The 25,940-nt window shown below is 39.4% G+C and overlaps 2 protein-coding genes across 2 annotated transcripts; both read left to right on the forward strand.

Annotated features, from left to right (window-relative positions):
* Positions 1-552: 552 nt before the first annotated feature.
* Positions 553-1,509, forward strand: LOC143664794 (olfactory receptor 2T29). Its single transcript, XM_077138172.1, has one exon. It carries the CDS (start codon positions 553-555, stop codon positions 1,507-1,509), a length of 957 nt encoding a protein of 318 aa, XP_076994287.1.
* A 6,152-nt stretch (positions 1,510-7,661) lies between these two features.
* Positions 7,662-8,624, forward strand: LOC143664410 (olfactory receptor 2T29-like). Its single transcript, XM_077138020.1, has one exon. The coding sequence runs from the start codon at positions 7,662-7,664 to the stop codon at positions 8,622-8,624; it is 963 nt and encodes a 320-aa protein (XP_076994135.1).
* Positions 8,625-25,940: the final 17,316 nt, after the last annotated feature.

Below are 25,940 nucleotides of genomic sequence, written 5' to 3' on the forward strand. Positions count from 1 at the left end.
ATTTTATCACAGTATCAAAGCATACTTTTTGTTGCTTACTGCATCAACACCCTAGGACTTGGACTGTTAATAAATTGAACAGTAATAGAAGTCTTTCCAATTGTGGCAAGAATATAAATGTAAAACATATGTGAAACTGTTCTAAATTTTTCCTGAAATATTACTGCCTCACAACTATTTGTATGCTACAGAAAAAGGATATTTCATTCCTTAACAGAAACTGTGAAAGAAATTATTAATGATACTCTCTGGAAGGACCAGGTATTTTTTGCAACTATTTCTTTAAGCATTTTGTAGCCATTCTCAGTTCTATTTTAAAGTATATTTAAATAATGATTTTTTTTCTGAAGAGACAGAATTTGATCTCCTTAAATGCAATGAAGCTAAATTAATCACCTGCTGAGCACAATCATGTTTGCACACACATACATGCACATAGACACACACACACACTCTCCTCTTGAACATACCTGTCAGTATGTCAGGGGGTTGAGCCCGCATAAGTGATCCCTGTAACCCCAATGTTCTCTTGGTGCTCTTAGGTGAACACTCATGGACAATACAACATGGCTGTCCAACCACACTGGAAGTTCTGCTTTCATCCTAATGGGACTCTTCAGTCAATCCAAACACCCAAATCTCCTTTGTGTGGTCATTTTTGTGATTTTCCTGATGGCCTTGTCTGGCAATGCCATCCTGATTCTTCTGATACACTTGGATGCCCACCTCCACTCTCCCATGTACTTTTTCATCAGCCAGTTGTCTCTCATGGATGTGATGTACATTTCTGTCACTGTGCCCAAGATGCTTATGGACCAAGTCATGGGTGTCAGTAAGATCTCAGTCCCAGAGTGTGGGATACAGATGTTCCTCTACTTGACCTTAGTAGGCTCAGAATTTTTCCTTCTAGCTTCCATGGCCTATGACCGGTACGTGGCCATCTGCCATCCTCTCCGCTACCCTGTCCTCATGAACCACAGGGTCTGTCTTCTCTTGGCATCTGGCTGCTGGTTCTTGGGCTCAGTGGATGGCTTCATGCTCACACCCATCACCATGACCTTCCCCTTCTGCAAATCCTGGGAGATTCATCACTTCTTCTGTGAGGTCCCTGCCATAATGAAGCTCTCCTGCTCTGACACCTCACTCATTGAGTCTCTCATGTACCTGTGCTGTGTTCTCATGCTCCTCATCCCTGTGACAGTCATTTCAAGCTCCTACACCTTCATCATCCTCACCATCCACAGGATGAACTCAGCAGAGGGTCGAAAGAAGGCGTTTGCCACCTGCTCCTCCCATATGACTGTGGTCACCCTGTTCTATGGAGCTGCCATCTACACTTACATGTTTCCCAGCTCCTATCACACCCCAGAGAAGGACATGCTAGTGTCTTTCTTTTACACCATACTCACTCCTGTGCTAAACCCTTTAGTTTACAGTCTTAGGAATAAAGATGTTATGGGGGCTATGAAGAAAACGCTGAATGTGGGGCTTGTTCTCAAGAAACAGTAAAGTAGGAAATCTAGGTAACAATAAGTTCTTTTCCTTTTCTTTACACATCAGAATCTTAAATCTTATGCCAATGTTGTTATTCAGATACTGATATCATGGAACCCCACTTTATCTCCACCCATTTTTCTAAGGAGCTGTTTCCTTGATTTAGAAATGTGTTCATTTTTATAGTGCATTTCCTTTAAAATATATTAGACAGACATATTGAATCTATGTTACATTTAGTGAAGCTAATAATTGAATGGTGATTCCATAGGAAATACATAATGGAAGTATCATGAAGTGTACAGCTGATTCTCAAATACCAAAGAGAGAAGGTGGGTGGTGGAAAGGATGAAATTTGTTAAAAGTGGTTAAAATGGGAGATTTTGAATTGCATATATACTATCAAGACAAAACAATTTAAAATTGTGCTAAAGGTTATGGGTGTATTTTTACTATTCTTATTCATGCTAGTTTTATGATAATTTGAAATTATTTCCAAATAAAGAGTAAAATATGAGTCTTTCCCCCCTTTTTTTTGCATTCCTACTCTGTGTTTGGTGGCAGCATAAGTTACATAGCATCTTAGCAGACATGCTCAGTTCAACATGACTACTTGTTACTGAGAGAGTTCACTCATGCACACACCTTCATTGTGGATGAGGCTGTTCAATGTGCCCCAACCCTGAAGGCACCTAGAGGTGATTACTACGCTGCAATTGTTTGTACCATGTGGAAGATTTAGAATCCAGGACTACATCAGGGACTGAGAAAAAATATTAACCACAATGAAAGAAAGATTGAGGGAAAGTCCTCTGCATGAGATGACATTGCAGCTGAGTTTTGAAGCATGTGGTTAATTACCCAGAGAAAGAAAAGCAAGTTATCTAACAGTCTTAATGTATTCACAAACATTCTTTATGCTGTATAGAACAATGCAAAATCATAGGTAAATACAATTTAAATATGAATAATACATGGCTACTTTCTCCAAGAAATTTGAACACTGGGTGTAGTTGTCTATGTGAATAGTTGCAAAAAGGAACATAAATTGCTTTGCTAACCACATGCAAAGGAAACAATTCATAAGGAGATGTAAGACAAACTTGTGATTTGTGAGCATGGTTGTAACAAAAGTGGCTGTCTAGACCTAGATCTCAGTGTTGAATTTGACTCGGTGTTTCCTTTTAGAATAGTATCGGTGATGGTGATGGGAAAACACGCTCAGCAATATGATACCAACAGTGCCAGTACACTAGTAGAGCTCACACACGTGAAGTTTGATGTTGTATCACAATGTACAGAAACTTTTGGATAAGCGATTCAAAGCTTTGAGTTAAGGCACTTGAAGAATTTGTTTTTAACAGTCTGGTAATTTATCTTAAGAAAACTAAAATCCAGAGAACAGTTTCTATGTGCACATTTTATCTCACCACACTGTGTAATTTAGTTATTTGACACATGGAATGTCTGCAATATTAAGGGTGATTGTAAGTGTGGTATAGTTCATTTGATGGAATATTAAGCAAATTGGCTAGGGTACATTCATATTAAAGCACTTTAGCCATTTTCAAAAGGAATTTAAAACAGGAGGCTGTTTGTACCGCTGGACAGAAAGACTGGAAGCCAGTGAGAGGAGTGTTGTTCCTAAAGTCCCAGGAAGTCATCAAACCCGAATCTCCATGCCTCTCACTGCTGGGCTTACGGAGATGCCATGCTCCACGGTTGCAGGTGGAACCCAGCCCCGCTAACGTGAGTCCCCCAGACCCACGTGCCCATCAGTGAAGTCAGTCCCTGTCGCCCACAACTGTTACTGCGTTGTCAGAAGTGATTTGTTTCTCCCCCACCACCCACTGTCCCTGCTCCATTGCTCTGCTACCCTTCTCTCCTCTCTGCCTCCACATTAAGAGGCATTTAGGAAACCAGAGTTGTGAGTACTCTGGTTGTTCTGAGGAGGATAAAACAGGTAAGTGTGGACCTGCTGAAAAAAAGACCATGTTTTCAGAAACTCTTTAACATAGGGTGAAACTGATGGAAATCATTACAAACACTCATACAGAAAAAAAATTCATACACACTTGGCTACAACTTCCAAAAGGGTGGGGCTTGCTTCTATCCTGTTCCATCTTTTATCCGAACAATCTGGAACTTGGTATGCATTCAATGAATTTTTGCAGTTCTGGGGCAGGTTATGATTTTTAAAGTGTGGTTTTGTCTAAGTGATTACATAATGGTTGTTTTTAAAAATTTTTGTATACATGTTTGAATTTTTAGATTTCGTTTGTAATCAGCTTAACATTTAAAATAACAACAAACACTTTAAAATGAAATTCATATGTTCTCAGAAATGATCATATTGATGAATACACAGCTATGTGATGATATTGTGAGTTATTGATTACATGCCAAGAATGGAGTGATCATATGGTAAGAATGTTTGTGTTTGTATGTGTTTATGTTTCATAAATAAATTTAAAAACTTTGATGTATAAACAAGGCAACATAGATTAGAGTGAGCAGTAGGAGGAGGAAAAGAACAATAAGAAACCTAATGGGGAGTGAAGGTATAAAGATGTTACGGAGGTGAACTCAGTCCTAGCATGTCCACAGTACTGATGGGTGGTGTTGGATTTGATGATGTAGTCGAACTCTGAGTTTTAGATTCTGTGGGTTTGAAAGTGAGAAGTGCTAAGTATAAAGTAACTCATTTTTCATAGATAAAATTCTTATTGATGGTGAGGTTTGATATCTTTACTAATATTGGTTCAGATATCGATGCACATTGGGTTTAACAATAAAGGAGGGTTGGAAAAAAAGATGAGTTGAAAAAAGAAGAAGTGCAATGAAGGTATCTATGAACTTTTTAGCCCTCTTAATTGCATTCTGCTTCAAAGGCCCAGAGGGGGTTATCAACAGAAAACTTGAGTCTACTGCGCTGATAGGCAGAGAGAAGTTTGGGGTGATGTAACTTCCCTACTTCTTGTACATTAAGCTGCAGCCACTCTCAACTGTTCACCTCCATGAGTCCTGCAGCAGCATCCGATGGTGGCTTCAGCCAGACTCAGATAGGCCTGCAGGAGCAAAAGGGTAACCCGTGTCCTCCCCTCTCTGTGCTACACAGCCTCTGCATTCTTGACAATATCCTCTCAATTTCCCCCCGTTATCTATTTTAATGGAGAAAAACTATGTCTTCTACTTTGAATCAATTTACATAATTTCATTTGCAGCTGCATATTATGAAAAGGGTTTTGATTTCCAATTAATTTTGGACAAAAGTGTACATTTTCCTCCAATATATTATATGTGATTTATATATTCCTTCCCGAGACTAAAACTTTACATAGGTGTTTCTGCTCCTGTTTTGAGTAGGGGAGATTTTTTGTAGTAAACACTATTTCAAAAGTCTGGGGTGATGCAATGGTGGCTTGGTGGCAGAATTGTCAGCTGCCATGCTGGAGACCCAGGTTCAATTTCTGGTGCCTGCCCATGAAAAAAAAAGTCTGTACCATCGTTTATGTTTCCCTAATGGAAATGATCATGGGAGAGAGCCTTAAAGTCCACATTGAAGGATGGCAGAGGTTGGACTGGGTACCTGATAGAGCCTAGAGTTAGAGGTCCTGGGCCCCACCTCTGAGCAAAAGGCAAGTTCTCCCCCAGCTAGTTGTACGGCTTTAGGCTATACCCTGAGAACCCAAACTTTCTAATATAAAAAAGAAGATAAGGTAAAAGTAAGTTCTTCTTTCGTTATTGGGGTAGATTAAATGTGATAAAACCCTAGAACAATTCCTGGGGTGCAGCAAACTCCAAATAAAGCCTTGAAGTTATTTTGCCGCCACTCCTGATGATCCCTATGTTAGACGTGCATTAATCTGTTGATATTAAATACAAGCAATTGGGTTAATAAGAGTGGTCAGCAAGGCCATTTGTCTTGTGTGGTGCATAGCATAGCCTCTTTTGTTTGGTGTCCAGAGTGCAGCAGTAAATGTGGCTTGATGGAAGTGATTCTATTTATCAAAGGGCTGCAGAGATTTTCATGACGCCCTTCCTCTACCCTCTTTCTCCCCTTCCTCCCCACAGTCGATTTATAGGGCAGATAGCTTGGAGTTCTTCATATGTGCTAATCACTGTGCCTGTCCTTGCTTCATTTCATCTGTGCACACAGACTACATGAGCAGGTGTGTGTTGCCATTGATCAGCCTATTTTAAAATTTTGCGTAATGCTTAGCTCCCATCAACCAGTGGGGGTGGGATTTGGTAGAAAGTTATATTTGTTTATGCAAAGGATCCCAGATTTTGTAGATACATGTATCATGGAATCAAATGCATTTGCATTGCTACCTACTGTATTAGCATAATAGAAGTTGGACTTTTTCATAAATTCAAATATCATCAGTAGTATTCAGAATTTTTACAAGAGTATAAAATATACGAGAAACTGTTATAATTTTTTTTCCAGAAATATCACTGCCTCGTAACCTTTTCTAAATTTTATCCAGATGGAGCAGTTGATATTTCATTCCTGTTGGCAAGCTTTTTAAAGTTTAACATTTGATCTTCCAGAAATTAAAAAGATGCACAAGTTTAATCTCCTTAAGAGAGAACAAAGAAGACTTGATTAATTATTCTTCTTATACTGGCCAGGTGTATTTGGCATCTATTGCCTTTATTTAGTTTGTAGTTATAATTAGGTCTACTTTAAATCGCATATATATAACTTTATTTTTCTGGAAAGGCAGACTGTAACCAACTTGAATGTATGGAAGCTATATTTAATTTGATTTGGTCTTCAGGGTCTAATGCCTGGAGAGCTGTAAGCAGCAAGATAGGGGAGGGAGGAGTGAATCAGAGTCAGAGCTATCTCAGCATTTTTCACCTTCCTTTTGTGCATCTCAGACTCCATTCCTGAAAAATTGGTGTTCCACATGAATGTTCACAAAAACAACCAGCGCTGCATCTGTAAATGGCAGTGACCCTCTAATGCTAATTCTTCCAGTCCTCTACTAAATTTAGAGAAAACTGTAGGAACTTTAAGGACATGAATTGCACCTTGGAGAAGTCTGTGTTAGAAAGAAACTAGATGGAGATGGACTTCTCCATAAATCTCTGTTTAAACTAGTGTCAAAAAAATGTTGTCTGGGACTGCAAAAATAATCGAATCCAAGCACTTGAATCTATGAATAGGATACTAAAACTGGAGACCTGAAATAATGGATCTCATATCATAAATCCATACTGGAGCCAAGTCTTGATTGTTGTCTACAAAGTAATATGCTTAGATATTAATTCTATTACTAATTTTGTATGTGCATATCCAACAGTGATTGGCAATGTTCTGAGTATTTTCATTTTTACTAGATTTAATCCTCACCACATATAAATGCCAACCTTTCTTCTTATCCCATTGTCATGTAGAGTAGACTGAGAAATTCAGGCTTTAGTAACTTACAGAGTGCAGTTTAGGTCAAGGGGAAGGTGGGTCACAGCTGAAAACTGGCTGCAGAGTCTGGCTCTATTCTTCGGTTCTCTGAGGTCTGTTGAATCGTAAGGACTCTACCATATGTGTGAGGCTGCATGCCTTGACCCAAAACATCACATTGCCTCACTTGGCAGGCAGATCATAGGGGCAAAGGGCAGTCAAACATTTGGTATATGTTTTCCCCAAATAAAGTTTCAGTAATTTTCTGAAGGCTTTTTTATAGGATAAAGCTCCAAGGTGTTTTAAGATCACAAGTGAATCCTCAAACCAGATATGTTAATTCAGTTCAGATCTCCATACCAAAACCTCTAGGATGAGGAGTTTTATTTTATCAAGTTTTCAATGGTTCATTCTTTGTGATTGCATAGGACAAGGATCGTTCAAATTTTCAGTACGTGTTGACATACTACACTATTAGCAGCAAATCTCATCACCCTGAACTGAGACAATTCCAATATAAGTAACAACTCCTTAAAATCCACATTTGTGAATCTATTCATTGTAAAAGTAAATTAGGAATTATAAGCAATTATAATTCCCAAATATGCAGGCCCATGGGACTTTCTCTTGTTAAGAATATTCGGATTGGCACATGCTCATACATTCTTTCTGAACATACCTGTCAAAGTGTTGCACTCCCACAGGTGATCCATGTAACCCCAATGTTCTCCTTGGTACTCTTAGGTGAATGCTGATGGACAATACAACATGGTTGTCCAACCACACTGGAAGTTCTGCTTTCATCCTGATGGGACTCTTCAGTCAATCCAAACACCCAGCTCTCCTTTGTGCGATCATTACTGTGATTTTCTTGATGGCCTTGTCTGGAAATGCCATCCTGATCTTTCTGATATACTGTGATGCCCACCTCCACACACCCATGTACTTTTTCATCATCCAGTTGTCTCTCATGGATGTGATGTCCATTTCTGTCACTGTGCCCAAGATGGTCATGGACCAAGTCATGGGTGTCAATAATATCTCAGTCCCAGAGTGTGGGATACAGATGTTCCTCTACTTGACCTTAGTAGGCTCAGAATGTTTCCTTCTAGCTTCCATGGCCTATGACCGGTACGTGGCCATCTGCCATCTGCTGCACTACACTGTCCTCATGAACCACAGGGTCTGTCTCCTCTTGGCATCTGGCTGCTGGTTCTTGGGCTCAGTGGACGGCTTCATGCTCACTCCCATCACCATGTCCTTCCCCTTCTGTAGATCCCGAGAGATTCGTCACTTCTTCTGCGAGGTCCCTGCGATGTTGAAGCTCTCCTGCTCTGACACCTCACTTGTGGACACACTCTTGTACCTGTGCTGTGTCTTCATGCTCCTCATCCCTGTGACAGTCATTTCAAGCTCCTACACCTTCATCATCTTCACTATCCACAGGATGAACTCAGCGAAGGGTCGGAAGAAGGCGTTTGCCACCTGCTCCTCCCACATGACTGTCGTCGCCCTGTTCTATGGGGCTGCCATCTACACCTACATACTCCCCAGCTCCTTCCACACTCCTGAGAAGGACATGGTGGTGTCTTTCTTTTACACTGTACTCACTCCTGTGCTAAACCCTTCAGTCTACAGTCTCAGGAATAAGGATGTTATGGGAGCTCTGAAGAAAATGTTGAATGTAGGACCTGTCTCTCAGGAAACAGTAAAATAGGAAATTTATATAATTACAAACTCTTTACACATCAGAATTTTAAATCTTCTACCAATGCTATTTTTCAGATTTTCATACCATTTTGCCTCTCTTCCTTTTCACCTCCCCCACCTTTTTTTTTTTTTTTTTGTCACACTCAGGCTCTGGGAGTCGAACCCGGGTCTCCGACACAGCAGGTGAGAATTCTGCCATTAAGCTAGTAGTGCGCCCCCTCCCCCTTCCCCCCCTTTTTAAGGAGCTTTTTTATTGTAATAGATAGCTTTTCACTTTTTTACTGCTTTTCCTTTCAAAACTTATTAGACAATCGTATTGTATAAATGTTGATAAATGCACTGTGAATGTACACTATGTGTATTTCCTATCTTTTTTTAGGAAAGAAAAATGAAAATATTTAGAGGTTAAACTTCATCAGCTATGCAGCTAATTCTCAAATAATAGAGAGAGAGAAATAGAGAGAGAGGGAGAGAGAGAGAGAAAGCAAGAGGTGTATATATGTTAACACGATAGAATGTTTTAAAACTAATGAAGTTATATGTGTGATCTTTGTGCTGTTCTTCTTTATGCTGCTTTTGTGAAATGTTAAAATACTTTTCAAATAAAGAGTTAAAATATCAGTCTTTCTCTCCTTTATTTGAGTTCCTATCACCCGTTTGTTGGCAGTGTAAGCAAGAAATCTACTGCTGAAACTGTGAAAATTTTTTTCAACTCCTTTTCTTTTTAATGCCCTTATTTCCATTTGCTTCATTACTTTTGATCTCTTCATCAGTATTCTGTATTTGGTAAGACATTGTTCTAGTGGTGTCCTTTTCTTTTCAAATAGCTTACTTCTGATCTGTTAGCCTAAGTAAAATAGTTGTTTTACAGTTTTTGTCTATTAAGTCCAATGTCTGGTCTTCCTTGGGGACAGTTTTATGCATTTCTGCCTTGCATGAGTATTGAACATACTTGTTTCTTCACATGCCTCACAGATTTTTGTTCTACTTAAAACTGGACATTTTGAATATTATAATTTGACACTATTAGAAATTGGATTTTTCTTCTTCCCCATGCTTTTTTCATTGCTGCTGGTCTAGATGTCTGTTTACTTGGTGTCTTTAATTCATTGACATTTTAGTCTGTATTCTTCATTATGCATGCCCACTAAAGTCTGTTCTAACAGTGGTCAGCTGTGATTTGAAACATATCCTTAAGTACCTGGAGAAAAAGAAAAAAGTCCAAGCCTTTGCAAAGCAGCCCCACGTATATATTTGTGTGTGCCATCTTTGCTAGCCAGGAAGTTTCAAACTCAGCCTCAGCCTTCATGTCTTCCTTGAGCAGAGACTGAAAGTCAGCCAGAGGTGAGAATTTATGGCCCTCTCACATCCTTTATAATCATGTACCCAGCCATAGAAATACATAATATTTTCCAAGTTTCCAGTATTATGTGGCAACTTTACAAAATATGTACTACTCAAAATATCCCATTTCCTTTATTTTCCTCTGAAATTTTAGATTTGTCTAAGTCTTTCTCCAACAGTTATTCATTTCCCTAGAGACAGTGGCTAAAGCATTTGCCTTTAAATGCTTTCAAGAAATGTTCTCTGAATAGCTACCTATGCCTTAGGTGTGTTCTGAGGTAGGTAAAATAAAGTCAAGACCTTTGAGCAAGTTTTCCATGGAGCTACCATATAGAACATTAAACACCACAATTCTTTGAGATTCTGGTCTGTGCTGGTTCCTCCATGCTAAGGTCCCATTGGAAATCAGGATTTTCTATAAGGCATCTGGTTAGCTGGGAGCAGAGGATGGGCCAGGTCAAGTTAGAATGCCCCACAGCTCTCTTATCAAGACTCAGATTTTGTTTTTTAACAAGTATTTGCCTTATTGTTGCAAACCCTTTATTAGTGTTCAGTGTTCTAATATACTTGATTCTAACATTCCTTGTCTGTGTATTCACTGATTTTGTTGAAGGACAGGCTTTTGGAGTTTCCTTCTCTGCCATTTTTATTGACATCAATCTTAATTTCATTTTTTAGAACCAGTTTTATTATAACTATTATGTAATCTCCAGTGATTCAATAGATGATTTTTCATAAAGTGCATGCCTGCATGCACACGCACACACACGCACACAGCACACAAACATTCAGGTGCCTCACAAGCTCTCATGGCATACAAGGAATCCAGGTTCCTGAGACATCCAGCAGTAACTATATCAGAGAAGTTTAGAAATAAATGGCTTCTGATTAAGGAATTTTTCATCTAGATATATACTGTTAACATCATAAAAATACTAGCATTAAATTTCAAATTATGAAATGGCAAATTTCATGCTTCTGCTGAAACCAATCAAAGGCCAGCTCAGAGCAATGCTTCCAGGAAGTCAGTGAGAGCCAGTGGACACTAGATCATCTGAGGCCTCCTCCTAACTCACCTGTTCTCTTGTTTCTTGTGGTAATCAAGCAGGGTTCACAGTTCCTGATTCTTTATTTAACTAACTCTAAGTTTCTCTATTCAAGATTTGACTTCTGCTTTTTAGAAACAAAGATAATTCAAATGTGCTTAAAATCTTTCCTTAGATCTGTAAATATGTTTGATTATGTAAATTTCTTCTTTTAATTCCTGTGTTCTGAGAATGTGTTCTTTATACTTTATACTCTGTGAATTTACTTGAGACTTTTAACATAGCTGAGGTCTTAAAGTCTGTGGGAAATATATAACTTTTCTTATTTATTACTACATGTGCTAAATTCTTTTATCCATGTCTGCTTCCAAGAGAATTCAGCTTTCTGCATGACAAGACAGGAAGTAGAAGGATTGTTCTCAGTGTGCTTATTAGAGGATGTTTTAGTTTGTTAAAGATACCCGAATGCAATATAACAGAAATGGAGTGGTTTTTAGAAAGAGAATTTATTGTTTCAGTTTTACAGTTCTAAGGCCATAAATATCTTCAAACTAGGACATCCAGTGAGATGCCTGATTCAAGAAAGGCTGAAGGATCCAGAACAACTCTTTCAGCTGTGAATACACATGACTGTGTCTGCTGGGGTCTTTGGTTTCTGGTTTCTAATAGTTTTCCCAGAAGCATTTACTTTCTGCATCTCCTAAGATCTGTGTCTCATGTTGGCTCTGGCAGCTCTGCTGGCTTTTTCCAAAGCAGTTCCCTCTTGAACAACTCCAGTAAGAACTGCACCTTCAATGGATGGAGACACATCTCCCTGGAAGCCAACTAATTCAAAGGTCCCACCCACAACTCAGTAGGTCACATTGTTGGGTAGTTAGGAAGTCATGAATCCACCTCATGGGAAAAAGGGAACCACAACCAAACCTCCACCAGGAGTCTAAAACCACCTTTAACAGAAGGTTAAATTGAGCAAAGTGCAGTCAGAACATGCTGTTAAAGCAGGAAACAAAGCCTCAAGGAAGAAAAACTCAAAAAGTCCCCAGTAACGAGCGTGTAATACTACTATCAGCTGATCCCAGAAAACTCTAAAGTAAAACTGTAACTGGAACCAGCCTGGTTCTTCAGAATTTGAGTCTGTCCTTCTCTAGGATGTATTTCTTCCACTCTTTACTTGCTCCTTTTAGTAAATCACCTTGCTCTTCCAAGTTCTACTCAAGTTTCAATTCTTTGTTTTGGTGAGTCAAGGACCATGATTTCTGGCCATGTAAGGTCAGTCAACATAATTCTGGTGCCAAAACCCAGGACCTAGTCTCAAATCTATGGCTCTCCATGTCATTCACCATGTCTTGGCCTGTGCAGATTTTTTTTTTTTCTTTTGGTATTTCTTTTCCTTCCCCATCTGTTCAGTCTCTCTGTCCTTGAACTGATTTGCCTTGTTCTCTGCCCTGCTTGAAAATTCTCTTTTATCTGGTAGCATTCTCTGTCTTAAACACTGTTGGGACTTCAGTTTCTTCTGTAAACTATTCTTGAGCCTCATTCCTCACCATGGCTGAAAGTTTTACTATTCAATCCTGTCTTGAGGGTCTCCACTTAAAATATGGAGTCCCCCACCCAGGAAGCTATCTCCAACAACTTTTTGGGCCTTTCTTCCCTCACTCTCTTCCCCCCTCACCTTGTCTAGTCTGTTTTCTTATGTTTCAAGCTGAGAAGTTGCCCTGGAACATCTTCCTGGTGGTTCTCTTCCATTTCTCTCTGCCAGTCATCCTTTCCCATCTGGAACTGAGGAGAAGGATATCTGGAGGGCTTTACCCACTTTGTTCTGTGAGTCCACTCAGAAATTACTCCAAATATTGGTGAAGACTTTGGTTTTCTGTAACTTAGGTGCCAGGCATCCATTGATGCCAGGGTAGAGGCATACACCTGGGCACTGAGGGGAAGCTGATTGTGGGACACAAACTTTGACACTAAAGTCTGTTCATTTGCCCTCTGCTCCTTCTGGCTCCATGTCAGTAGAATCTTACACCCCTGCATCTTCCCTTCTGGCTTCACCTCATCTACCAGCTCACCATCACAGGTAAAGGCTTCTTGGGGTAAGATCCCCAAAAGCTCTATTTGTTGGGTATAAGACATCTTCCTTGTACCAGAGAGGCCCAGTGTGGCCTAGAGTCTCTCTGGAGAACCCTAGCTGGCCCCTGGCCCCACTACCAGGATCATCAGGCCCTCAGAAATACACCTTCTCTGAGGCTCTATCAGGCATATCCGAGGTGCACCAGGTAATGCCTTTCCTTTTGTTTCCATATATGGAATGTGCCATCAGGAGTCCTTAGCTTCAACAGCCCCTTTGCTTATTTCCTTAGAAATTGGAATAGTTTTAGCCCAAACAGCCTTGGAAGAGAAGGCTAATATTCTTTTTTAATATGGTCTGGCCCCTGAACCCTCTAAGGGACCAAGAAAATTGGCTGAAGCATTGGACCCTAAATTTTAACACCATTTTATAATTAGATCTATATTGTAAGCAGGAGGGCAAGCAATCAGAAATCCCTTATGTACAGCCTTTTTTTGCTGTAAGGAAATCCAAGGAGCTATGCACCAAATATACACTAGCGGTGCCTGAATCTAAACTATTAGAACCAACAACTCCCATTCATCCTGCTCCTTCCCCTTCTCCCTGGGTGCTTGATGATACACCCCCAGTATATCCATGGTCCTCTCACCAGATGCCACTGATGGAGGTCCCAAATAAGGTAAATAGGACACCCAATACAGTAGTGGTGCACCGGGTCTTTATCTTAGCAAAACCTAAACAAATTAAAGTAGAATTCGGAGTTTTCTCAGACAATCCAACTAAGTACACAGAGGAATTTAATGATCTTACAAGATCAAATGATCTTTTGATCTCACTGGAAGGATACTATGGAATTTTCAGGCACACTTTGACTGGTAAAGATCAAGAGAGAGTAATAAGGAAAGCAAAGAAATGGGCAGACAAAGGTCATATGACTGGTGAAATCAAATCTCCCTTGGGAGATGTGGTAGTCCCAACTGCAGATCCAGAATGGGATTATGATGATGAGGAGAACAGGAACTCTGGAAAACAGTTAGTGAATTGTCTCAAGGCAGGGCTTAAGGCAGCCTCACTTAAGGCTGTTAATTTTTCAGTAAATACTAACATGTCTCAGGGTCCCCACTCAGTTCCTACACCAGACAAATGAGGCTTAAAAAAAACATACTCTCTATATAGGTCCAGATTCCAAGGAAGGCAAGATTATTTGAAAAGATAAGCTCTTTACCCAATCAGCCCCAGATATCAGGAGAAAGTTACAGAGATTAATGCAAACACCAGATGTCACCTGAGATGAGATGGTCCACCACACAACCATGGTCTTTTATGATTGCGACCTTTTATGATGCATGACCTGGTGCATGAACAGACAGCTCAGGAAAAAAAAGACAAAAAAAAGGAAATTAGACACTGCCAGATGCTGGCAATGATGTTAGGCTTCAAAGGCCAGAAGGGATCCAATGACAAATATCTCAAAAGCCATAAGTCCAGACATTGCACAGCCTGTTGTCTCAATCAGGACAAACCACCTAAGGGTCTTTACTGGCACTGTAAACAGGTGAAGCATTGGATGGCTCTTTGCCCTTCACTCCTCAGGGTGAGGGGATCAGAGGCCCTCAAGCCCCGGATCATAAAGCAAGACCTGCAAGACTGAGGGAACCCACTCTGGTTGGCCTCTATTGACATCCAACAACTGGGCCAGAGCCTACGGTGCAAATACAAATAGCAGGTAAGACAGTTGACTTTCTCCTAGACATGGAGGCATTTATTCTATGCTAACAAATTGCAAGGGACAATTATCCAGGAACATTAGGGTCATCACCAGAGTCTCAGGTAGCGGCTCCAAACAACCTTTTACTGTGCCCCTAAACTGTGTGTGGGGCAGGGTGGGCTTTACTCATCAATTTCTCCATAAGCCCAGCTGCCCAACCCCTCTCCAATGGTGAGATATTTTACAAAAAATGGAAAACAACATTACCATTTGAAGAAATGATCCTGAGCCAACTAGAACATCTTCTATGGGCCACAATAGGGGTATTATTCTTGCTTACAGGTGAGTCTGACAATAAAGGCCTATTGACAACACAAGTCAATCTTAAAGTATGGGTTACAGGAATTCCAGGCAGGGCTATCAGGACAATTCCAGTCAAGATAAAGCTCAAAGTAACACCAAATTTCCCCAGAGAGGACAATACCTGCTGTCCCTGGAGGCTAAACAAGGGTTACAGCTTATAATTGACAAGTTCCTTCAACATGGGCTGTTAGTTCCAAACACCTCACCATGAAGTACCCCCATCATAGCTGTAAAGATAAAGGATGGCAGCTATCACTTAATCAAGACCTGCAAATTATTAATGGGTCTATAGTTCCCCTTCAACCACTGACACCAAATCCTTATGTTTTGTTAGGACAAATCCCACCTACTATTGAATGGTATACAGTCTTAGATTTAAAAGACACCTTCTTCTACATTCCCTTGGCCCCAAACTCTCAATTTTTTTTTGCTTCTCTGGGAATTCCCTGGAGACAGGACACAACAGCTAACTTGGACGGTTCTTCCCCAAGGATTCAGGGATAACCCTGACTTATTTGGACAGGCTCTACCACAAGCTTTACAGGAATTGTCTTTAGAACAGGGAATTCTGTTGCAATATGTAGATGATTTATTAATCTGCTCCCACATGAAAGAACAAGCCATAAAATATACTGTCCATGTGCTTAATTTCATAGCCAAAAGGGGCTATAAATTCTCTCAAATGAAAGCACATCAAGCAGCAGGAAGTGTCTTAACTGGGGGTAATTGTAACCCCCAGGGAAAGGGCACTCTTGGCTGAACACATCCAGACCATCACAGCCATCAGGGTTCCCAAAGCCGAAAAACAGCTCAGCACCTTTCTGGTGCTAGCTGGCTACTGCAGAATTTAGATTTCCAATTATAGCTTCATACAAAACCTCTTTATGAAGCCCTCACAGGAGAAAATGAAAACTGCCAGCCCTCATAGTATTACCTTCCCTTTTCCAGTCCAAATTAACTATCAACTCTCGCATCAACCCAAGTGAGTTGTTCCTTTGCTTCCCCTGCTTGCTTTCCTGGATATATCTACAATGCAGGCCTTTCTGTAAGGTCCTTACTCCTATCAGCTAAACTGTCCATAATGTCTGGACAACATTTACATCAGTTAACTAAACAGGTGGTAAGGGTTGAATGATAGCTTGACTCATTAGTCAGGGTTGTCCTACAAAACTGGTCAGCCTTGATCTTTTAACTACCACTCAGGGAGGAACTTGCATATTTTAAAAGAAGAATGCTGTTACTATGTAAATGAATCTGGGATAGTTCAAAATTCTTTAGAACTCTACAGAAGAAGGCTAACAAACTGACAGCCTCAGGATCTCAGGTAAAGGCAATTAGATCATGGAACCCTCACTGGAAGTCTTGACTCACCCGAATTGTCACCCCTCTAATAACCTTTATTCCAATACTGTTACTTACTTCTCTCCTCGTAGGACTAATAAGAAAATTCATAACTGACCAGCTGCATGCATTCTTCCCAAGAATGTGCCTCTGCTATGGCTATGCCACATTCCCATGATTACAATCTGTGAAGAGAAACAGACAGGAGTGATACACTTCTTCCAAAACACTCAGTGCCCCTCATCAGCAGGAAGTAGTTAGGATGATCATCATCCTACCTCCCAAAGAATTCGGAGGGCTGCCACTCAGAGGGGAATGTTAGTTGGTTAAGTAGTCATGAACCTGCCTCATGGGAAACAGGGAGCCACGCCAAGGCCACAACTGGGAGGCTATAACCACCTTTAACAGATGTTTAAATTGAGCAAACTTCAGTCAAAACATACCACCTTTAAAAGATGGTTAAATAGTTAAATTGAGCAAAGTGCAGACAGAATACCCTGATAAAGCAAGAAACAAAACCTCAAGGGAAAAAAAAGACTCAAAAAGTCTCCAGCAATGTGTGTGCAATGCTACCATCAGCTGGGCACATAAAACTCTAAACTTAAACTGTAACTGGCACCAGCCTGGTTCTTCAGCAGCAAAGACTGTTCTTCTCTAGGATGTATTTCTTCCACTCTATACTTGCTGCTTTTAGTAAATAACCTTGCTCTCTCAACTTCAATCAGAGATTTAATTCTTTGTCTCAGAGAATCAAGGACCAGGACTCCTGGCCAGCTAAGGCTGGGACCTACCACACCTCCATGGAAACAACTTAATAAAAACACCCCACCCAACAATACTGACTGAGGATTAAAGAACATGGCTTTTCTGGGGATACACAACAGTTTCAAACTAGCACAGAAGAGAATGTAAAAGAAGTATCTTTTACTTTTAGAAAGAAAGACTCAGAAATCATTGTTACTGAGAGGCTTAGAGAGTACAGCACCATTGGCAGCTATTACTGTGTAATTTTCAGAGTGTGTAGTAGTCTAACCTTTTTGTTTTTCAGATTGAATAGCAAGAAGGTTGACCACACTATGCTGATAAGTTTGATTCTTTTGTATATGCATGCATCTTCTCAACATTCACCTTTGTTTTCTAAGAGATATTAAGTAAAAGATAGAGTCTGTTGTTTAAATACAACTTCTTCAAGGCATAGTGAAGATATAATTATGTGACCACAACATTGCGTGGTTCAACCATAGGGCAAAATATGATATTTAGGCTTTCCTCCATTGCATTCCAGGGCACCTGACATGTTCAAATTACAGAATCATTAAATCCAGCATAGACTATCAATTTCCTTCTCCTGAGACTGTTTCCTGACTTGTGCCATTTTCACTTACTTGGATTCAACATTTTAATGTTTCACAATTTCAGTCATCATCAGCACAGTTGGCATTTTTTACTCATGGACATACCTTAAACTCACCAATATCCGTAAGATAGACTTCTTCCTTTTTGAGAATTAAAGGTAGTGATAATCAGAGGAGAGACCATGACAACAGGTGAAACTGGGGCAGTCATATCAGATCAAAATATATAGCCACCTGCTTATGACCAGTATGTTGCCATGTAGAAACTCATGCATGACCCTTTCATCATCACCATGGCATTTGTATGTGTGTAGCTTCTGTGCAGATCCTATAGTTTTCTTGATACATTGTGTCGAGGTGCTCCATCTCTGTGGTTCTAGGTGGTCACCATTCTGTGAGGTCCCAGTCATTTCCAACACTCCTTGTAGGACCCAAATGTTTACAGTGATGATAGCTTTTTCATCTGTGTCTTTCTCAAACTTTCACAGGATTAGCCCCATTTTCTCCCACCTGGCTCTTGTATGTGTGTATTTTAGAGGAAAAGAACCCTCTTCTCTGTCCATACTGCAGAATAGCACCAAGTGCTCTCTCTATTTGGCATCAGATTTCCTCCAGAGATGGGTACAGATCCAATAATATTTTCATGATAAGCTACTGAAAATGTATACTGTTGTAGAACATGCTTAGGTGACATGAAAAATTTGCTCTGAATTTCACTTGGAACAAAATTTGAATTCTCTTTCTGAGGTCTCCTGCACAGCCCACCTCTTCAGAATCTCATTGCCTCACTATCCCACCCTCATTCTCCAATTTCACATTTTCCTACAGCTTCAGGAACATACTCAGATCTTTCTTAATTTTGGTCTGTGTATAAAATTTGTGCCTGGAATGTCTCTTCCCCACCTCCCCTGCCCCCCCCACCTCTGTCACAGCTGACTGCTCTAAGAATAGCTTTTTTGGCTCCTTGTGACAGTTGGAGGGTGGACAGTTGAGGTATCTTGTACAGCTTGTGCTTGCATTGGTTTTGTCTATAATGAATGCCTGCTGTGCATTTTCAGAATTGTCAACATTAGCTTACCCAGAAACATCACAGCTTTAACTGCACCCCCAACAGGCTGTTTTTCTCTATGTCCAACACAAGCCTGCTAAGGACGTGTGCAACTCTCAGTTTGGAAAGTAATTCCTCAGTTATAACAAGCCAGTGAAGATCCTTCTTCCCTGGATTTCTTCCACTTTTCTCCTACCACTTGACATCTAAGGATAGAAAGTTACCTTCGGTGGCATGGGCTGAACTCCAGGTGCTGAGATGAGTGACTGCCAAGGTGAAAAAGCTCTCTGTTTTGTGACTGACACAGGCACCCAAACATCCTGAACCCTCAGCTTCAGGGAGGATGCCCTGCATCCTGGAGGAACGCACTGTTCCTCACCTGCCACCATCTCTCAGTGCAGCCCCATTGTAGGAGAAGGGGTCGCAGTCACACCCAGGCTTGGGAGAGGAGCCCACCTTCCACCCTACAGAGAGCTCTGCAGCCCAGGCAAACCTGCCATGTGCTGCTCAGTAATGAAAACGACTGTGACCGATGCAGACACTAGCCCCTTTAAATCTCTGGCAGTTTCTGGTATATTTATCTTAAATACCCTGAGTGATGGTTAGTCTGAAATCTGTAGGCTAGAACCTGAGAGAGCAATAGATGGTATCATCTTGAGGAAGAATTTCTTCTTATGGAAACCACAATTTTTTATATTAAAGTCTTTAGGTGCTTGACTGAGGCCACCCATTTTAGCAAGGGTAAATACTCTTACTTAAAGTCTACTGATTGTCAACACTAGTCGAATCTGAACAAATGCCTTCACAGAAACAACTAGCTAGTGTTCAACCAAACTCTTGGATGGCATATTCTAACCTACTTGATAAATAAAATTATCCTTCCCACTGTAGCATTGTAGTATATCTTAATATGGGTGACGTGATTCCTCCTACTTTATTCTTCTATTCAACTCATATTAGCTATTTTGGTCCTTTGCCTTTCTAAATAAGTTTTAAGATAAGTTTACTATGTGCAAAATATTCTCTAGAATACCTTTTTAGAATTTGAATTTCTCTCACTATATTTAACTATCTGTAATAACCCATGGATACTCTTTTTTAAAGCTATTGTGTATTAGTTCAATATCATTATTTTTGAAGCTCAAATTGCCAAGAGTTTGATATATATGAGTCCCTTCAAGCTTTGTCTTTAGATTTTGTCCCTCAGCTTTTAAGCATGTTCTTACTTATGGGCCCAAAAATGTGTTCTTCATTTCTTTGCCTGGACCTAACATCAGGTCCTTCACCAAAAAGCCCCTGTTCATTTAACAGGCAATTCTATTTAGAAGTCAACATCTGGGTGTGCTCACTGATTTGATATCATAGTGCTTGGTGTCTCTCAGGCGACAGAGTTAGGAATACACTTTTAAAGAATCACATGCTCATATGGATACCTCCAATTCCAATAAATCATCACTTTCTTTTTCTTTCTCTTATAATTTCTGGTTTTTTCTCTCACTCCTCCCTCACTGAGATTCCTGGTTCCCAATAATGTTAATTTATTTTGCTTCCTTTTACAATACATTATAAATAGGAGGTTACAGTGATAAGAAAATAGAGCAAAAAAGAGAGGGTTAATTTCAGAGAATTTAATAGAGATGTTGGTCACATGTGGGATTTCTCTGAACCTCAGGGTATGTAGGGTACAAAATGCAGGAGGGTTTTCCCATAAACCAGATAAGATATCTGGCAGGAACTAATAGGAACTCTCTTTAAACTGACTGGAGGACTTAAGGAATGCTGAAAGAGAGAGGCTGAGGAATGTAGCTGAGAGAGACCAGGGACTGAGGTCTGGTTGGAAGCCAGAGGAAAAGGCATTGATGTATCAGAGGAGGTTCTAACCAATTTTAAAATGTTCTATGTGATAAACCGAAGAAGATCCTGAAGTCTGATTTAAATATTTTTCAGTGTATCCATTGAAAAACTATGGAGAAATTTTGATTAGGAGAAATTTTGATTAGTAGGAAGAAGGGCCCCGGGTCAGTGGGTGTGATAGTTAGGTTCAGGTGTTAGTTTGGGTAGGTGATGATGCACAGTTGTTCTGTTGCTGTGGACTTAAACAATCAGCATTTGAGATTCATCTATGGTTGATTACACCTGTGGTTGCTAAGGGGAGTGCCTTCTGCAAGGTAAGATAATGGGTAATTGGAGCTGAAGGGATACAGACTGTGCAACAGGACTAGATACAAAAACTCAAAAATGGACAGCACAATAATACCTAATTGTAAAGTAATCATGTTAAAACACTGAATGAAGCTGCATCTGAGCTATAGGTTTTTTTTTGTCTGTCTGTTTGTTTTTTTGTCTTTTTTTTCTTTTTTTTACTATTATTATTATTTTTATTTTTTTCTCTATATTAACATTCTATATCTTTTTCTGTTGTTTTGCTAGTTTTTTTTCCTAAATCGATGCAAATGTACTAAGAAATGATGATCATGCATCTATGTGATGATGTTAAGAATTACTGATTGCATATGTAGAATGGAATGATTTCTAAATGTTGGGTTAATTTCTTTTTTTTTCTTTAATTAATAAAAAAAGGAGTGATATTTAATTTAATCAGCTGGAAGCTTAAAAGGAGAAAGTAAAAGCTCAGCACAGCTCAGCACAATTCAGTACAGCACTTAGAGGCAACATAGACCCAGATGTTTGGAGACGCAGAAGGGAAATGCCCTAGGGAAAGCTGTTTGAACCCGGGAGCCAGGAGAGAAAGCCAGCAAATGATGCCATCCCATGTGACAGAGAAATACAGATGTCCTGTCCTCCAAAGAAGTGTAAATTTGTAACTAAATAAATCTCCTTTGTAAAAGCCAATCCATTTCTGGTGTATTGCATTCCCACAGCTTCATCAAACTAAAGCAGTAGGTGCAGAAAACTGTAGTGGAAAAGGAAAGAAGAAAGACTCCATTCAAGCTACTTAAACTCTCTTCCAAGGTCACAAGGCCCTTTTTTCCCTTTTCATTTTTTTGTCTTCTTTTGGTTAGAGATGACTGTTTAAAAGAAATATCATTCATAAAATACATAGAATACAGGATCCTCACATACCACCTTATTATTAATACTGCGCATTACTGTGGTACATTTGTTGTGATTCATGAAAGAGCATTTCCATAATCATATTATTTTTATAGTCTGTCATTTACAAGTTTCATTGTTTTGTACAGTTTTGTTTTTTCTTTTAATTTTTATTCAGTAAAATATATATGACCTAAGAATTTCTCTTTTAACCACATTTATATATATAATTTAGTACTTTTTATTAAATTCACAATGTTTTGCTACCATCACCCCACCCATTACCAAACATTACCAAACCAAAACTTTACAATAAACTCAAATAAAAATTCTGTACAATTTAAGCATTAAGTCCCCATTCTGTGCCTCCATCCAAGCCCCTGATAATCCACAGTCTACATTTTCAGTCCATGAATTTGCTTATTCTAATCATTTCATATTAGTGAGATCATACAATATTGTCTTTTTGGGTCTGGCTTATTTCGCCCAGTATGATGTCTTCAAGGCTCACCCATGTTGTCATATAAATCGGGACTTTATTCCTTTTTACTGCTGAATAATATTCCATGGTGTGTGTACACTACATTTTATTTCTCCATTCATCCATTGACGGGCACTTGGATTGCTTCTGTCCTTTGGCAATTGTGAATAATGCTTCTAGTGCAAAAATATCTCAGACCCTGATTTCAATGTTTTCAGGTAAATGCCTAGTAGTAGAATTGCTGGGTCATATGGGAATTCTATTTTCAACTTTCTAAGGAAGTACAAAATTATATTCCATGACAGTTGTACTATTTTGCATTACCACTGCAATGAATGTGTATTCCTTTTTCCCACATATTCACTAATACTTATGATTTTCTGCTTTTGTTTAATAGTAGCCCTTTTAGTGGATGTGAGTGCTTTCATACTGTGGTTTTGATTTGCATTTCCCTAATAGCTAAAGATTATGAGCAACTTTTATATGCATTTTAGCCATTATCTTTGAAGACATGTCTATTCAAGTCTTTTGCCCATTTTTAAATTGGATCGTTTGTCTTTTTATTGTTGATTTACAGGATTTCTTTATATATGCCAGTTGCATAAGGAAAGGGACATAAACATCCACTTCCTCAAGAACAGGGGTGTTCACAGTCAATCACTGGTCATGGCTTCTTGTTAGTGAATTCACACTGCTGGCACCTGACTCTAATGGCAGTTGTTGTTTCCACACACACACACACACACTCCCCAACAAAAGTGGTAGCAGCCTTGTTTCAATCATGCTCCAGAAAAAACACATAGCTGCTGTAGTTTCCAACATCTCTGGACAGAGGTGGAGGTAGTGGAGATTTAAAGACACAAAGCTTCCTCAGGGCAGTGTGGGAAAGTTAGCTGGAAGAGCTGCATTTGGTGGGAAGGCCAAAAAAACTCAGCTTTAGAGAGACATAAGAAAAGTTTTTGCTGTCCTTTTTTTGCACACTGTACTGGTTTGAAACTCTTATGTATCCCAGAAAAGCCATGTGTTTTTTCCTAATCCAATCTTGTGGGAGTAGAGTTATCGTTAAGGGTGGACACACTAATTAGAATGTTTCCATGGAGATGTGACATACCCAATTGTGGTGTGGCCTTTGGATTAGATGGGATGTGACTTTTCCCATCCAAGGTGGGTCTTGATTATCTTACCAAAGTCCTTGAAAAAGGGAGACATTTTGGAAAAGCACAGTTGCTTCAGAGCCAACATAGACCCAGACATTTGGAGTTGCTTAGAATGCTGACAGAGAGAGCAGACACCTAGACATGGATCTTTGGAGATGCAGAGCCTGGCAGATATTGCCATGTGCCTTCCCATGACATACTAAGCAAGTCAGATCCCAGAGTTTTGCCCAAGAGAAGCTAAGTGATGACCCAAAGAGATGTAGAAAGGAAGCCACTGGAATCAGAAATACAAAACAACAGAACCAAGAACAAGGAGCAGCATACAGAAGTCACATGCCTTCCCAGATGACAAACAATGGACTTTCTTCAGAGGCAAGGCATCTTTCTCTGGATACCTTCGTTTGGACATTTGTATGGCCTTAGAACAGCAAACTTGTAACTTGATAAATTCCCTTTATAAAAGCCATTCTATTCCTGAATTATTGCATTCTGACAGCTTTAGCAAATGAAATCACACACCAGTGTCATAATGGCATTATTCACAATTGCCAAAAGATGTAAGCAACTCAAGTGTCCATCAACCAACGAATGGATAAACAAAATGTTGGACATACATACAGGGGAATATTATTCAGCTGTGAAAAGAATGAAGTACCAATACATGCATCAATACAGATGGGCCTTTGAAGACATCATGTTTAATGAAATATGCCGGACAAAAAAGGACAACATTATATGATCTAAATATGCCAGTTTGAAAAGGTTTATGTACCCTAGAAAAGTCATGTTTTAATCCTAACAAACCTTGTGGGAGCAATGGTTTCTTCTAATCCCTATTCAGTACTATAAGTTGGAAACTTGATTATGTTCTCTCCAAGGAGGTCTGACTCAATGAATTGTGGGTATTAAACTTGATCATGTGGAGACATGTCTCCACCCATTCTATGTGAGTCTTGATTAGTTTACTTGAATTCTATAAAAGAAGTATTTTGGAGATAGCTTCATAATGCCACAGAATCACAAAACAGAGAGTTTACCAGCCAGTGACTTTTAGAGATGAATAAGAAAAGCACCTCCTGGGAGCTGCATGAAGCAGGAAGCCTGGAGAGGAAGCAAGCAGATGACGCATGTTCACCATGTGCCCTTCCAGATGAGAAAAACCCTGACCATGTCTGCCATGTGCCTTCCCAGTTGAAAGAGAAATCCTGAACTTCATCGACCTTCTTAAATCAAAATATCTTTCCCTGGATACCGTAGATGGGACATTTTAATAAACTTACTTTAATTGGGACATTTTCATGGCCTTAAAGCTGTAAACTTGCAACTTATTAAATTCCCCTTTTTAAAAGCCATTCCATTTTTGGTATGTTGCATTCTGGCAACTAGCAAACTAGAACAAATATGACATAATTATGCTTATAATGATAATAATAATAAAGATAAGCAAATTCATAAAGTTATAATCTTGAATATAGGTTACCAAGGGACTTGATGGTGATAGAAAATTGGCAGTTAAGGCTTAAAATTAAAATGTACAGAGTTCCTATTTAGAATGATGGAAATATTTTGTTGATGAATGGTAGTGATGGTAACACATAATTGTGAATGTAACTAACATCACCGAAATGTACATATGAACATGGATAAAAAGGGGAAATCTTAGGTTATATACATTGTAATAGAAGAAATATCTTTAAAATTCCATGAAACTGCATTGCCCAAACAGGGAAAATGTGTTAAATGATCCTCTACAGTTAGTAGTATGAATATTAATATGCTTTCATCAATTGTAGCAAATGTTCCACACAAATGCAAAGTGTCAATAAACCTGGGGTATGACGGTTATTAAGCTCGTGTTTCAACTTGGCCAGGTTTTGGTGTCCAGCTGTTTGGTCAAGCAAACATTATCTTTATTACTGTGAGTACATTTTGTGGATTTAAATCATCTGTAAATTGATTGTATCTATTGCTGATTAAATCTATAATCAACTGAGGGAACTGCCTTTAATAATGAAAGAACTCTCATCCAACCAGTTGAAAGCTTTAAGATGAGAAGTGATGATTTCAGCAGTCAGGAGAGAAAATTTTCTACTCTACTTCAGCCAGGAAGCTTGTCCATGGAAATTCATAGAGGACCTTCTTCAGAGTTCCTGGCTGGCAGCCTGCCTTATGGAATTTGGACTTGTGCACCTCCACAGTTGCATGAGACAATTCTTATAAAAATCTCATAATATGTACAAATATCTCTTGCTGTTTCTGTTACTCCAGAGAACTCAGAATAATATAGGGGGTATTTGGGAATCCTGTATTTTATACATGATTTTCTGTAAATACACAACTATTAAAACACACACACACACA

Source organism: Tamandua tetradactyla, chromosome 20, assembly GCF_023851605.1.
Source record: "Tamandua tetradactyla isolate mTamTet1 chromosome 20, mTamTet1.pri, whole genome shotgun sequence".
Lineage (NCBI taxonomy): Eukaryota > Metazoa > Chordata > Mammalia > Pilosa > Myrmecophagidae > Tamandua > Tamandua tetradactyla.